At 35.1% G+C, this 14,924-nt stretch overlaps 1 protein-coding gene across 1 annotated transcript in view; it reads right to left on the bottom strand.

Annotated features, from left to right (window-relative positions):
- Window positions 1-1,783: 1,783 nt before the first annotated feature.
- TMEM38B (transmembrane protein 38B) overlaps window positions 1,784-14,924 on the bottom strand; it is a gene marked incomplete at its 5' end in the record, with an annotated part of 38,815 nt that continues 25,674 nt past the window's right edge. Inside the window, 4 exons of the mRNA XM_081104174.1 lie at window positions 1,784-1,998; window positions 9,041-9,158; window positions 13,219-13,306; window positions 14,130-14,314. Coding sequence (XP_080960300.1) covers window positions 1,804-1,998; window positions 9,041-9,158; window positions 13,219-13,306; window positions 14,130-14,314 — 586 coding nt within the window. The 3' untranslated portion in view covers window positions 1,784-1,803. The remainder of the gene's footprint in view (window positions 1,999-9,040; window positions 9,159-13,218; window positions 13,307-14,129; window positions 14,315-14,924) is intronic.

Below are 14,924 nucleotides of genomic sequence, written 5' to 3'. Positions count from 1 at the left end.
TGCATAGATTTTTAAAGTTTGTACCAAAGTCCCATTTGGACAGTAATTATTTAGTTCACACTCTATCAGTCAAAACACCTGATGAGTTCTGAATGGGTAACTCAAAAAAACTACATATTTTAAATCATAAAAATAATGTAAACTTTATTGGTGCTAAATAACTTATTTTAATAGCTTTGTCTTTAACACAGTGTATAACAAGATTCCTGTCATTTCAACTACAAACCCAAACTTTAAAACTAAGTCAACAATTAGTAACATGTTAATTTTGAAAAGTACAAGAGTATCAATGTAACAAAGAACTCATATTTTTAATGCCTTTTGTCACAATATTAAAAATAAACTTCTTAGTATACAAAAGCTATCAAAGGTCCTACCCCACACCCCAGAAACTTTTTTTAGCAAGTAAAAGTATAGTCCCTGCTGGTGTTTGTATTTGTTTAAAATGTTTTTAAACTTTTAATTTGAATGTGATTTGAGTACTTAGCCATCCAAAAATGTTGGATACATACTAATTCTTTGCAGATAGGCAGGTTCATAGTCTGGATAGAAGAAATGTCAGTCACAGAATTTTAAAGTCATAACTGGACTTTTAAACTATAAAATAAAGCAAGAAAATCTAGAAGGAACCAGACATAATGTCATCAGTTTTCACTCAAGTGGACTACCATATGAGATTTTAGTTTCTGTTTCTTGGTTAGCTGGTTACTGCCAAAGGCACAAGGGCAATTCTCATAAGAGCTGAGCATTTTCGCATAAGGGTAATTATTTTTAATTTAAAATAAAATAACATATGTACATACATATTAAAATACAACATAAACACATACAAACTAGTCAGAGACATTTCAACTAGAAAACTAAAAAGTTCCCATTACAAAAGAGACATAAAAGGAAAATTTTTAAATTAAAATAATACTTTTTGTTGAATCATTAAGATGATACTACCATCAGTGTATTCAAACTAACTCAGATCAGATAGAATATGTGAAATGCTGAGAATAATTTCTCCTATAGTAAAAAACAAATGAGTTTTAAGGAGAGAAAAAAAATATTAGCTTCTCAACTGAAACTTACAAAGCAAAACATAGGATTAGTAATTTATTAAAAATCATACCCCTGATTTTCTTTTGAGAAGAAAGCAACAGTATAAACAAGGGCATGAAATAAACTTCGAAACTCATGCTAATACTCTGTTCTCACTGAAAAAAAACTACTAGGAAAAAACTAATAAAATTTCAGATCTTTCCACATAAGGTGGGCGAAATATACAATGTTTGTATCTGAGATATAAACTAGTAATTTACTTTCTTTGCAATATAAAGTGATTTAGGTGAAGTTTACTTTTCCCAGTGTTCAAAATTAAACAGGAATTGTTTTCCGCATCTAGAAATTATAATGATAATGTGAAATAGAAGTTTAATTTTGCTAAACCAAAGCTCAAATAGATTTTAAAATATCTAAAGAAAACAAAAAGGATTTAATTTTTGTAATTTTGCAATGATAACAGGTTCACTTTCTCTAACACTGAAAAAATCTAGCCTGCTTTTATCAATATAAAACTATAAAATAACCACAATATTTTTATATAATTTAGAAGAACAATTTCACATGATACACTCATAACACTGGAGAATTACAATCCAGAAAGAGACAGTCTCCCTGAAATAGAAAGAAGTTCTTTCTTCTTGTCACCTCCATTCCTTATGTGTAATCTTTATTTCACATCATTTACAATAGAAATATTTATCACAATCGGATAGATAAGAAATTTTTTTGCCTTCTAAAACTCATCAAGTGAATTTACTCAGTCTTCTTAGTGCCCTTCTTTTTAACTTTATCTGAAATAACAGCTGTAGACTTTGTGGTCGATGTGCTTATTTCACTTTTCTTTTCACATGGTAAGAACTGCTGCTGCCAGCCAAACAATATTCGACTTACTGTAGCCTCAAAAGGAGCAAAAGGCACAATAGGAGTCTCTGTAGTCATCATGATTATCTGGAAAAAAAGTTCAATTTTGAATTTAAATATAAATGTTTATTCTCAAACTAAAAGGGTTAAGTAATAAAAAAAAATAGAGAAAAAATTCAAAATGTGTTCTTTTTTTATTGAGATGTAATCAACATATAAGATGCTAGTTTCAGGTATACAACATATGATTCCATTTATGTACATACTGGAAATAACAATTAGTCGAGTTAACATCCATCATCATAGTTACAAAAACATTATTTCTTGTGATGAAAATTTTTAAGATCTACTCTCTTAGCAACTTTCAAATATGCAATATAGTTTTATTAACTATAGTCACCATGCCCCATAACTTACTTAATTTATAGCTCGAAGTTTGTACCTTTTGACCCCCTTCAACTATTTGGCCCACCACCACACCCTGCCTCTGGCAACCACTAATCTCTCTTCTCTCTATCTATGAATTTGGTGTGTTTTCTTAGTTTTTAGATTCTATATGTAAATGAGATTAAACTGTATTTATCTTTCTCTGTCTTATTTCACCTAGCATAATGCCCTCAAGGTCCATGCATGTTGTCATAAATGGCAAGATTTCATTCCTTTTTATGGTTGAATATTTCATTGTATACATATTCATCATATAGCCTTCATTCATCTTTCGATGGCCACTTAGGTTGTTGTCATATTTTGGCTATTGTAAACAATGCTGCAATGAACATGGGGGTGGCATATACTTTTTTGTTGTTGTTGTTAAAATATATTTTTATTGATTTCAGAGAAGAAGGGAGAGGGAAAGAGAAACAGAAACATCAATGATGAGAGAAAATCATTGATCAGCTATCTCTTACACACCCTCTACTGGGATCCAGCCTGAAACCTGGGCATGTGCCCTAACCGGGAATCAAACCGTCCTGACCTCCTGGCATTTTTGACTTAGCATTTTCGTTTTCTTCTGATAAATACCAGAAGTAAAATGTTAAATCATATAAAAGTTTTATTTTTAATTTTCTGAGGAACTTCCACACTGTTATGCATAGTAACCAATTTACATTCCCACCAACAGTGAACAAGGTTCCCTTTTCTCCATATCCTCACCAAGACTTGTTATTTCTTGTCTTTTTTATAATAGCCATTCTAACAGGTGTGGGGTGAGATCTCGTTGTGATTTTGATTTGCATTTCCCTGGTATGATGTTGAGCATCTTTTCATGTACCTGTCGGCCATGTGTATGTCTTCTTTGTAAAGAAAACTATCTATTTAGGTCCTTTGCCTAGCAAACAGCAACAGCTGGAATGCTAAAGAGCGGAGCAGAGACTCCAGCAGGCCGGTTGAAGGTCCAGGCTGGGCAAGGTGAAACTGCCTGGAGATGCACTTCAGGTTTACATTGAGACCCCAACAGGGTCACATTCCAGAAGGCAAACCTGAACAGAACAGCACTAACAAGGACTAAACGTAGCCATCAAGAGGATTCAAATAGCCGAAACCGGTTTGGCTCAGTGGATAGAGCGTCAGCCTGCGGACTGAAAGGTCCCAGGTTCGATTCCGGTCAAGGGCATGTACCTGGGTTGCGGGCACATCCCCAGTAGATGTGCAGGAGGCAGCTGATCAATGTTTCTCTCTCATCGATGTTTCTGATTCAAATAATCTGTTTGTGCCTTACACATGGCTGCTAGAAAAATGTTGAATGTAGTCCCTGCCTTCAAGGACCTTACAGACTAGTCAGAGACAAGCAAGTAAATCAGTAATTATAGAACAGTAAAGAGAAGTGCAGTAACAGAGGTTTGTCCAGAAACATTTAAGTACAAGATATAGATTTGGAAGTCATTACCATACAAGTAGAAGGTAAAGACATGAATATGAATGTGCTCACATGGGGAGAATACAGTGAAAAAAAATCCAAATATAATGCTCACCTCCAAGTTTATTGGGTAATATCTAATAAAAATTTCCTTATATTAAACTATTCTTTGGATTAAATACTTACAGTAAGAGCTAGCAAAATTATTGACTTCATGGACTGCAAATAAAAGATAAAGAATTCAGCTCTAGCCAGTTTGGCTCAGTGGATACAGTATTGGCTGTGGACTGAAGAGGCCTGGGTTCTATTCTGGTTAAGGGTACAGACCTTGGTTGTAGGCTTAATCCTTGGCCATGGTCGAGGAGTGTGTGGGAGGCAACTAATTAATAAGTCTCACATCGATGTTTTTCTCTGTCTATCCTGCTCCCTTCCTCTCTCTCTAAAAATCAATGGAAAAATATCCTCAGGTAAGGATTAACAAAAAAATATAAAAGAATTCAGATAAAAACATTGGCCAACTGTCAGAAAAACAGCATTTTTTTTTAAACAATATACACAAGAGAAGAGGGCCAGGATCTAAAGTATTTCCTGAGAACGTGAACTATAGCAAGTATTTTTCAAATCGAGTGTTTTAATAGAAGCTCTACTCCCAGTAGAGTCATCACTCAGCCAAGAAGTATTGCCAACATCAGGAGTTATTGCTGAAACAGACTCAGGAGGTTCAAGGACGGGCTTCTGTGAATTTAGACTCTTATTAGGCCTTGATTCAGCAAGGTGATACAAATATAACAGTGAAAAATGGAATGACCCCTTACTCTTTTACAAATAAAATATAAAACAATCTACTTATTTAGCAAACTATTAAAAGAAAAAGCCTATTACCTAAATTGAATAACATCTGACTTCAAGTGACAGCCTTATAATACTTATATATGGAAATGTAAAAGACTTAGAATATATAAAGAAACCCTGAAAAAAAACAAAGTTGGGAGTACTTATATCACTTAAGGTCAAGACTTAATATAGTCATAGTTGTTAAGAAAGTTTGGTATTGGCTAAGGATAGACATATAAAGCAATGGAACAGCGCAGAGTCCAGAAAGAGACCCACACCAATTGTAAGAACAATTGACTTTCAACAAAGGTGCCAAGATAACTCAATGAGAGAAAGGATAGTCTTTTCAACCGATAGTGCTAAAACAACTTTATATTCATATGAAAAAAATAACCTGACCCTTACCTCCTGCCAATTGTAAAACTTAATTTGAGATGGCACACAATGCAATATACAGATCATGTATCATAGAAATGTATACTTGAAACCCTCTATGATCCTATTAATAAATGTCACCCAATAAATTTAGTAAAAATATTTTTAAAGAAATGGATCATAAACCTAAATGTAAAAACAAAAACAATAAAACTGTAAGAAAAAAATGCAGGTGAAAAATCTTTACAACCTTGAGATATGGTAGAATATTTTAGCTAGAACACAAGAAAGCAGAACCATAAAAGGAAAATGATAAACTGAACTTCATCAAAATTAAAAACTTCAGCTGAAACCGGTTTGGCTCAGTGGATAGAGCGTCGGCCTGCGGACTGAAAGGTCCCAGTTCGATTCCGGTCAAGGGCATGTACCTGGGTTGCGGGCACATCCCCAGTGGGAGATGTGCAGGAGGCAGCTGATCGATGTTTCTCTCTCATCGATGTTTCTAACTCTCTATCTCTCTCCCTTCCTCTCTGTAAAAAATCAATAAAATATATTTAAAAAAAAACAAAAAACTTCAGCTCTTCTAATAACAATTCTAAGGAAATAAAAAAAGAAACCCACAAACTGGGAGAAAAATAATGGCTATATATATATGTATCTCACAAAGGTCTGGTATCCTGAATATATAGAAAACTATTACAACTCAATAATAAGATAATCCAATTTTTTTAAGTGGGCAAAAGATTTGAACAGACACTGCCCCAAAGATGATAGATAAATGGTCAGTATGCACATGAAAAGATGCTCAACATTATTAGTCATCAGGAAAATGTAAATCAGCCGAAACCGGTTTGGCTCAGTGGATAGAGCATCGGCCTGGGGACTGAAAGGTCCCAGGTTCGATTCCGGTCAAGGGCATGTACCTGGGTTGCGGGCACATCCCCAGTAGGGGGTGTGCAGGAGGCGGCTGATCGATGTTTCTCTCTCATCGATGTTTCTAACTCTCTATCTCTCTCCCTTCCTCTCTGTAAAAAACCAATAAAATATATATATTAAAAAAAATGTAAATCAATGAGCTGCCACATACCCACTAAGATGGCTTTAATGAAAAAGACAAGCACTGGCAAAGATGTGGTGAATTAGAACTCTCATATATTGCTGGTAGAAATGTAAAATGATAAAGCCACTTCGGTTAATTCCTCAAAGTTCCTCAGAACTTTGAGATTAAACGTACAATTACTATATGATCTAGTAATTCCATTTCTATATGATATACCCAAGAGAAATGTAACACATGTCCACGTAAAAACTTGAACATGAATGTTCATAGCTCATTTTCATATTGGCCAAAAAGCAAAAGAACCCAAATAGCTATCAAATGATGGATAAATAAAATGTAGTATAATAAACCCTTGATTTTGCAGATCTCAATTTAACGGACTTCAGATTTAACAGACAAAATTTCTAGTCCAAATGTCATAGGTGAAAACGCTTTTAACCAAGATTTGCTTATAATTAAATTAATAGGTTATATTTTTGTTATTAATTCACGGTTATTTTTTAAAATATATTTTTATTGGTTTCAGAGAGGAAGGGAGAGGGAGAAACAGAAGCATCAATAATGAGAGAGAATCATTGATTGGCTGCCTCCTGTATGCCCCACCCTGGGGATTGAGCCTGCAACACAGGCATATCCCCTGACCAGGAATCGAATCGTGACCTCCTGGTTCATAGATTGACACTCAACCACTGAGCAACACTGGCCAGGTGATTCACTGTTATTTTTAACAAATTTTAGCGTATAGGCCATATGTTTGAAAAAACACTGTAGTAATTTCACCGACATAAATATTACATATCTACAACCATAGTCTACATATTTAAATCCAAGAGTCACCTCTGGTAAACAATGTTTGATAAATGATTAGCATATGATCACACCACATCACGCATACTATAATCGGTTCTGTTGTTGCGTGGCATGAGTTTCTGCAGCAGTTTTAACTCGTGCCAGCAGGCTAATGTCCCCATGTACGCTAAGCCAAGCCCCAGCTGTGTTACTCACAGTGATTTGTGAATACATGCATTTACTAGACCTATTCGGTATAAATTTAAAATTATTGTAATACAAACAGAAAACTTTTCTGTGAAATGAAACTTTTCATACATACTTAATTTTAATTACACAAACATGTCTACATAAGTAAAAACAGGTAAACTAATTTTTCAATTTTTTAACATATGCATTTGTTATTATATAACGGACTTTTTCGGCTTTAAAGGACAACCCCTTACCTGAATCAGTCCATTATATCGAGATTTTACTGTATATCCACAGACTGGAATATCATTTGGCAATAAAAAGGAATAACGTACTGATACATACAACACTGATGAACCTCAAAATCCTTATGTTAAGGGGAAAAAATCAGTCACAAGACCACATATTATAGTATCCTATTTACATAAAATATCCGAATAGGTAAATTTATAAACAGAAAGTAGATTAGTAGTTGCCTACAGCTGGGGGATTAAAGGAAAATGTGAAGTGACTGCTAATGAGTATGAGGTTTCTTTTGGGAGTGATGAAAATGTTCTAATAACGATTGTGGTGATGGCTGTACAACTCTGTGACTATACTAAAAACCACTGAATTGTATACTTTAAATGGATTAATTGTATGGTATGTAAAATATATCTCAGTAGAGCTGTTACAAAGCAATACAAATTTGAGGACTGGAAGAGGAAGGCACATGTAAAGAGATGTTGCTTCAGATATCAAGTAATGCATTACTTGAATTACCACCACAGATAACCTCCATTGCAGAGACCACTGAAGCAGGAATAAATGATCCATATAGTGGCTTGGTTCTTTCTAAGACATAAATGTATGTAACATATACTGCTTCCTTTTAAGAATCCTGTACATAAGTTTTAGCCAAAAATATCTAGGCTGAGAAACAGCTGTAAAATTTTTCTAGGCCTAGATAGTAAAGTTATTTTAAAATCAATTGCCTAGCTTTGAATAGGAAACAATCCTATATAATAAAAGGCTATTATGCAAATCGACCAAACAGCGGAACGAGCAGTCGCTGTGACACACACTGACCACCAGGAGGCAGATGCTCAACGCAGGACCTGCCCCCTAGTGGTCAGTGTGCTCCCACAGGGGGAGTGTCACTAGCCAGAAGCCGGGCTCATGGCTGGCAAGCACAGCGGCGGTGGTAGGAGCCTCCCCTGCTTCTGCAGCAGTTGGACATCCCCCGAGGGCTCCCAGACTGCGAGAGGGTGCAGGCCAGGCTGAGGGGACCCCCCAACACCCCCCTCCCCTAGTGCATGAATTTCGTGCACCAGGCCTCTAGTATCTAATAATGGTAAGAATACCAATAATCAGAATTAGCCTCACAATATAGCTACAAATAGAATTCATAGGATATGTCAGATGCAGTAATAGAATGGCATATGTCACCTCCAATCCTCTCAACAATGATACAATGAAAATGAGGAAATCAGGATTAGAGACATTAAGTGACTTGCCTATTCAGGGATTAGAGAGTAAAGTTAGGTGTGAACTTAAGACAATCTGTCTCAAAAAACTGTGATCCTATATCATACTATCTCCTATCTTCAAGTATGAATAAAGCTTTGAACCAGACAATAACAATAAAAGAGATTGACCACAAATGTCCTAATATAAAATTTCTAAATTTTAAAGTTCAAAAGAACCTCAGAGAACATCTACCCAAGTACCTCATTTTCCAAATGAGATGACACTGTCTCTGCAGTCTCTGATCAGCCTTGGCTATTTTCACTACTCTCTGGCCTCCAATATACTCTGAGGCTATCTGCAAGTCTTTCCTGGTAGCCTCAGCATAAATCAAATGAGAAATCAGGAGAGATAAGTTTCAGAAAGTCATGGATTTGCTGAATAAATTCCCCAAAGTTCATCATTTTAGACTGTAATAACAATAAAAAATAAATATTCCTGTTACTTGCCTCATATGCAGAATTCTGATTACACAGAATCTGTAACAGTGATTTATTGATACTCTGAACTCTTACCTTTGTGACCACAAGAAACATAGTGTAGAGGAACACAAGATCATGCCTTGATATTTGCAGGTGCTCAGTGTGCTGGAATGTGAAGATAATTGACCCCAGTAGGGTTACCTTGGCAGGGCTGAAAATAAAACACACTTTAAGTCAGTAAGTCATTAACTAAATATAAATCTATCTCTATATTTCTCAAAGAGTACCCTACAAAATACTAATTTAACGAGTTACTAATAGATATAACACAAAATGAGCTCTGTGAAATGTTGTTATATAAAATTAAATACCTTTCTTCACAGCATAAAGTATCAGAGATTTTAGAATGTTCATATATATTATCACTCTCTGATAGAGTACAATGCTTTATGCAATATTTCTGGAACATATTTGACCACATAACACTTTCTCACGAAGGATCTGGAAATCCCATGTTTGTCAGCATAATTTGGGACAAGTAGATTAGTCCTGAAAAAACCTTACAATGCTAAACAGGCTGCTTGGATGGAATGGGGTTAGGAAAAGAAAGCCCCAATTTCTCGTTTCCAGTGTGTAAATATTCCCATCACAACCAACTTCAGGCTGCTGTGTAAAGAGAAGAGATATACACAATTGGCTCTCATAAAACAGTATGAGCTTGCTCCAGCACATTACTTAGCTAACTCCAGCACAGAATATTTGCATTAGCTAATATCTTAATAAATTAATGCTGACTAGTTCAAGTCTGCAAGATGTTAAGCTACAAGTAAGAAGCACTACTTTAATGTATATGTTTGCCACATATTTAAAGCATATCTCAGTAACAGATCATTATCTAGCCCTTTATGGTGACAACTAGAAAAATATAAATAATAAACTTAGAATGTAAAAGCCCCTATCAGCCATTTTATGAAAAATTAGTTATTGATTTCATTATTACAAGCTAAGAATTGAGTTCAAAGCAGAGTTCGGTTTGGGCAACAGGGGTTTGGACTTTGCTTAACAATGATCCGGCAGCATTCCTGTTTTGGAAAAGTAGTCTCTAAACTTTTAAATGTGTACCCAGCCCTATTGGTAAAGAAAGTATTTAAGACACTAAGACACTCCCTAAATATATTTATCAATTAATTTGTAAATTATATACATGTACAACTGTTGTTATAAAATGTACAACAAACTGACATTTTAACAAGTGGAGATAAAAAACAAATGAAAGTAGGTTTGTCTTCATGTCATTTGCTACCCTTTGTTTCTAATAATTTGGTGTCTGTACCACAGTGCCTCATCACGGGCATCCTCTAGAGCACACAAATTCCATTCTGGATTGAGTTCTCTTAAGAGCGTATATCCAGAAGCAATGAATCTGAGGAAAAATTATTGTAGACAATAAATTGGAGCAGGAAATTGGAAAAGGGCTGGGATTTAGGAAAAAGTCAATGAGGGTGGTTAGGAAAGTCAGGAAACATTTATGAAATTCTTATAGTAGTTTCCTGTGAAACTAGTAAATAAGCTATCCGCTTCCAAAATACAGCGGTGGAATAGGCATAGAATAACAGTTACAGGCATTCTCATTCCAAAAGTGAACAAAAAACAGAAGAATAAAGTGGTCACTGGTCCTACACAAGTTCAAAATCCAGAGGGCAAATTCCATTAGGTTTTGAGGCCTGAGAACAACCCTCTATGTGGCTTGAAGATGCGTCCTCTGAGTCTGCAGTTCCAACCTCTGCACTCAGGGCTCTGGCCTTCACACCTGTGACTCCAGCCTGTGTGCCTGGCCTCAGACCTCTAGGCTCACAGCTCTCACCTTAAAATAATTCATCCTTTTCCTTGAAGGGTAGCACATGTTTGAAGCTGAGCAGTTTTATCAGTTTGTTTTCTGCCTGTAGAATTTTAGGAGTCTGACAGCCTTCTTTTATTTCATCTTATTTCTGTCCCTTTCAGTCCAAGCTGGCAATGTTTCTGCTGAAATAACATTTTCAAAGACCTTATGGGTCTCCTGTGTCCGACACAGGAATCCATGCCATTAGTCAAAATGGTCCTTCACAAATCCCATCTCTGGCCCTGGTTTCTCTTGTGATAGCTCAATGGATCCATGTGTCCCATGCCTAATCTCTTTTAACACTAGCAAAAATTGTCCAGCAACACCCTTGACTTTCTCTCCTCAGCAGGCTTTCCTAAGAACAAGTCTACTAATTTTATCATCTTTTCCAGTCTGGATTGGCTGAGAATTTCCTAAATCATCAAGTCTTGGTTTCTTTATTTAGCAGTTATTCCCTCAAGTCAAATCTTTCCTCTCACACTTCATTATAAGCAGCAAGGAAAACCTAGTCCAGAACTTCAACAATTTGCTTCTACATGTCCTCAGCTAACTAACCAAGTTCACTGCTTACATGTTATGCTTTCCACAATTCAGCTAAGCTTTCTGCCACTGTATATGGTAACTGTATCATTTCTCCAGTTTCTAATATCATGTTCCCCATTTCCTTCAGAGCCCTCACCAGCACCTCTAACATTCATATTTCTACCAACGTTCTGTTTATGACAATGTATGTATTCTCTAAGACCAAATAGATTTTCTCTGCTATGCAAAAGTATTTGGTAATATATATATGAAAACTTAAGTATATGCACACAATCACAAAATATCATAATGGACAAAAATATCATAATTGCCTGACAAATTGTCAATCATTTCATTCATCTAATATTTATTGTCTACTATATGGTAGATGCTTGGGATACAAAAGAAAAAAAAATCCCTGTCCTTGGCATCTTGTATTCTTTGAAGGAAGTGGGGTGGGGAGGTGAAGTCAAGGGGAGAGAAGAATAAACACAGTAAGTAAGTGGTAGAATATGATAAATGCTGTGTGGGAAAAAAAGAATAATAGAGGAATATGCTCCCATTTTAAGCAGGGTAGTCCTCACTGAGGTGAGCTTTGAGAAAATACTTTGAACAAAGTAGACAGGGAGATAGCAACCTGAGAAAAAAATTCTAGGCAAAGAGAAAAGCTAGTGTAAACCAGACCACACCAGGCTTTTTCAAGAACAGAGTGTACTGAACAAGGGAGAGAAGAATAAGAGATGAAGTCAAAGCAAATTGGGTGTGGGGGACAGACAGATCTTAGAGGGCCTTATAGGCCATTTCAGGGAGTCACTGCAAGGTTTTGAACAGAGGAGAAACATAATTTGATTTTGGTTTTAAAGCCCCAAGAAATGGCTTATAAAAGTATTTCAAGGCATGCACTCAAAATGAGAAAAATTTCCCCTTAATTACACTAATGCCTTATTTATAACTTATCATCATCCAAAACCTTCTTTGTTCTATTTCTGAACTGCCTCAATTCAAGCTTTAAGGAGGACTTTCCAAGTTAAAGATCCTGGAATTTGTTGGTTCTCAAACATACCTCACCACCCATACTGCTTCTCCACTTTCATTTTTAATCCATTCTAATGAGCTTATTTTCATACGAAGTCTTGCCTTGCCTTGCTTATTATGGCCACTATTCCCTAAACCTTTTCCTTCCTGAATTGCGGGAACGGAAACTACTTCTGTTTCATTTTCAGGTACATCAGGGATACATTTTTGACTTATTTAATACTGGGTCAGTGTCATTAAAGAATATCTAACAATTAGATTTTCTTAAGTGGACACAAAAGGTAGTATGCTTCCAAGTATAGAGTAGGTTATTTCCTCTAATCTTTTTCTTATTGTTATGTACAATTAAACTCAACTTTCATTTTTAAAGCAACTACCAGGGCTTTATGACAACGCTTTGATTTGTTCTCTTAAATTTGACATTTTACTAACAGAACTATGTAAATTTGAAATCTGGGTGATTTCATTAATGAAAATACCAAGAGCCTGCAACTGATTCATTTCCATTTAGAGAAGTCTGTGCCTATGTAATTCTCTCTCCATAAATTCATACTCCTCTCACAATTCTAACAATCTAGAAATTTTGTTTTATTTTATTTCCTAAAGAAAGGAACCCACAAATAAATGAATCAATATATACTGTTAAAACTACATTTGAGAGAGCAGTATTTTTGAAAGAATAAAGTTTCCTGGTTTTCTTCCCATTATCATCACTATTTATTTTTTTCACCTATATTTCATCCATATCTAGAATCCATAAAATGTTTTTAAAAATAAATTTGGTGGGATCTAAGGTTAAAAAGCCAGATTCTCAGTATAGTTTATACCAACTCACTAGGACATCTTCATCCATTCATCCGCTTGTGGTTTCCAATCTCCTTTTACCAATAGCTCAAAATTTGTGATAATGCTACCACCTGCACCTAAAAATAAGAAAATAAAACAAGAATATTTAGCCAAATTTTCTAAAGGAATATTTAAAACAAAGCCATAATTTTACTTCCTGACTTAAAATCCCGAGAGGATCCCCAAAATATAATTTTGGGGAAGAAAAAAGTTGCCTTGTACATTAATGGTACTGACACTATTGCAATTCTTCTTCCCTTTCAGCATATGGCAACTGTCTACTGTCCAATAATTAAATTAAAATTGGGTCCTTATGCACAGAGATGTGGCTAGAGGTTTGTTTCAGACCTGAAAAATAAAATCCTCTGTTTTACTATTTCCTTCCCTGATATTAGTTTTAGGTGAAATACACTATAATAGGAGATTGGAGAAATTTGTTCAATTCCTACATACAAAAAAACTCAACAATAAAGGTAAATAATGCAAAGTAAACATGAACCCATAATCAATCATATTTCCCATTTCCAGTTATTCAGAATTTTAAAAAACACACAATTTTTTTTTACATGCAGCACATCATTTCTTATGTAAACTTGGTTTATGTATGATGGCACTACACCTTAATTAATTATGAATCCCTCAAGTTCTGGGGCTGCTAATGAAACCAATCATAAAAATTTTATATTGTAAGACAGTTGGGCTCAAAATAATGGCTGATGGCTATACTAGTGAAAAGTGCTAGTTTTGAATTAACTTTAGTAGCCAACAGGAACGAGTCTTCCATCCTCCAAAAAGACATTATTAAAGTACTAGTATATGGTCCCCATTAATATAACTAGAGAACTGTTCAGTAGTTGTAGTACACCAATAACATTTATGAACATATACTGTTAATATTACCTCGGGCCCATCCAATAGCTATCATGACTATCCAGCCATTTTTGTAATGGCTATTAGCATGTGTGACTCCACCTACTATTTTCCAAGTTCTGGTCACTTCCTTCATTCCTGCAGCCAAGAGTTGAACAGGTAGGAAAGAATAGCCCTGGGAAACTAGGTCACATGGGCAAAAAAAAACAATATACCTGAAATTAAAATTTAAATATTTTTATAAATGGAATCAGAACAGAAATAACAATACAGCTTGTCAGCAATAACAATTTGGCAAAACACAACAAACATAAATATAAATTCCATATAAACATGGAATTTTACTTCAAGAAGACTACAGATTGAGTAGAATAAATTTTTTTAAAATCCCATGAAATACATATAATAATCTGCCAAAAAGCCATGGTCTGAGGGAAATTTCATCTTGTTTAAACTTCTGAATACTCTATATATGGAAAAAGTATTTACTGAGTTCCTAATTTGTGCCTGTACTCTTCTAGAAGCTAAGTACTAAATCCACTAAAAAAATAAAGTAAATTTATAATCACTTTAGGGTAAGGGCTCCTCTAGGTAGAGTGCCTTTTTCTCTAGAAAAGCTGAGCAAGGACTGCATTTCAACGCCCTAACATCTTCACCTGTGCCCCTTTGTACAGTACATAAACTGCATCCTATACAAAGAAAGGTCATAGCTCTCAAGGAGACAGATGTGTATTAAGGAAAAACATGTTTTCATAGAGCTGAAAGAATATGAAGCTTGTTCAATTCAGTTGAGTAAGATTAAGTTTTAACCAATTAAATTGTGAT

The sequence above is a fragment of the Myotis nattereri genome (assembly GCF_964212035.1).
Source record: "Myotis nattereri genome assembly, chromosome: 12".
Classification (NCBI taxonomy): domain Eukaryota; kingdom Metazoa; phylum Chordata; class Mammalia; order Chiroptera; family Vespertilionidae; genus Myotis; species Myotis nattereri.
Note: the sequence above shows the minus strand (reverse complement) of the source record. Positions and strands in the feature narration are given on the sequence as shown.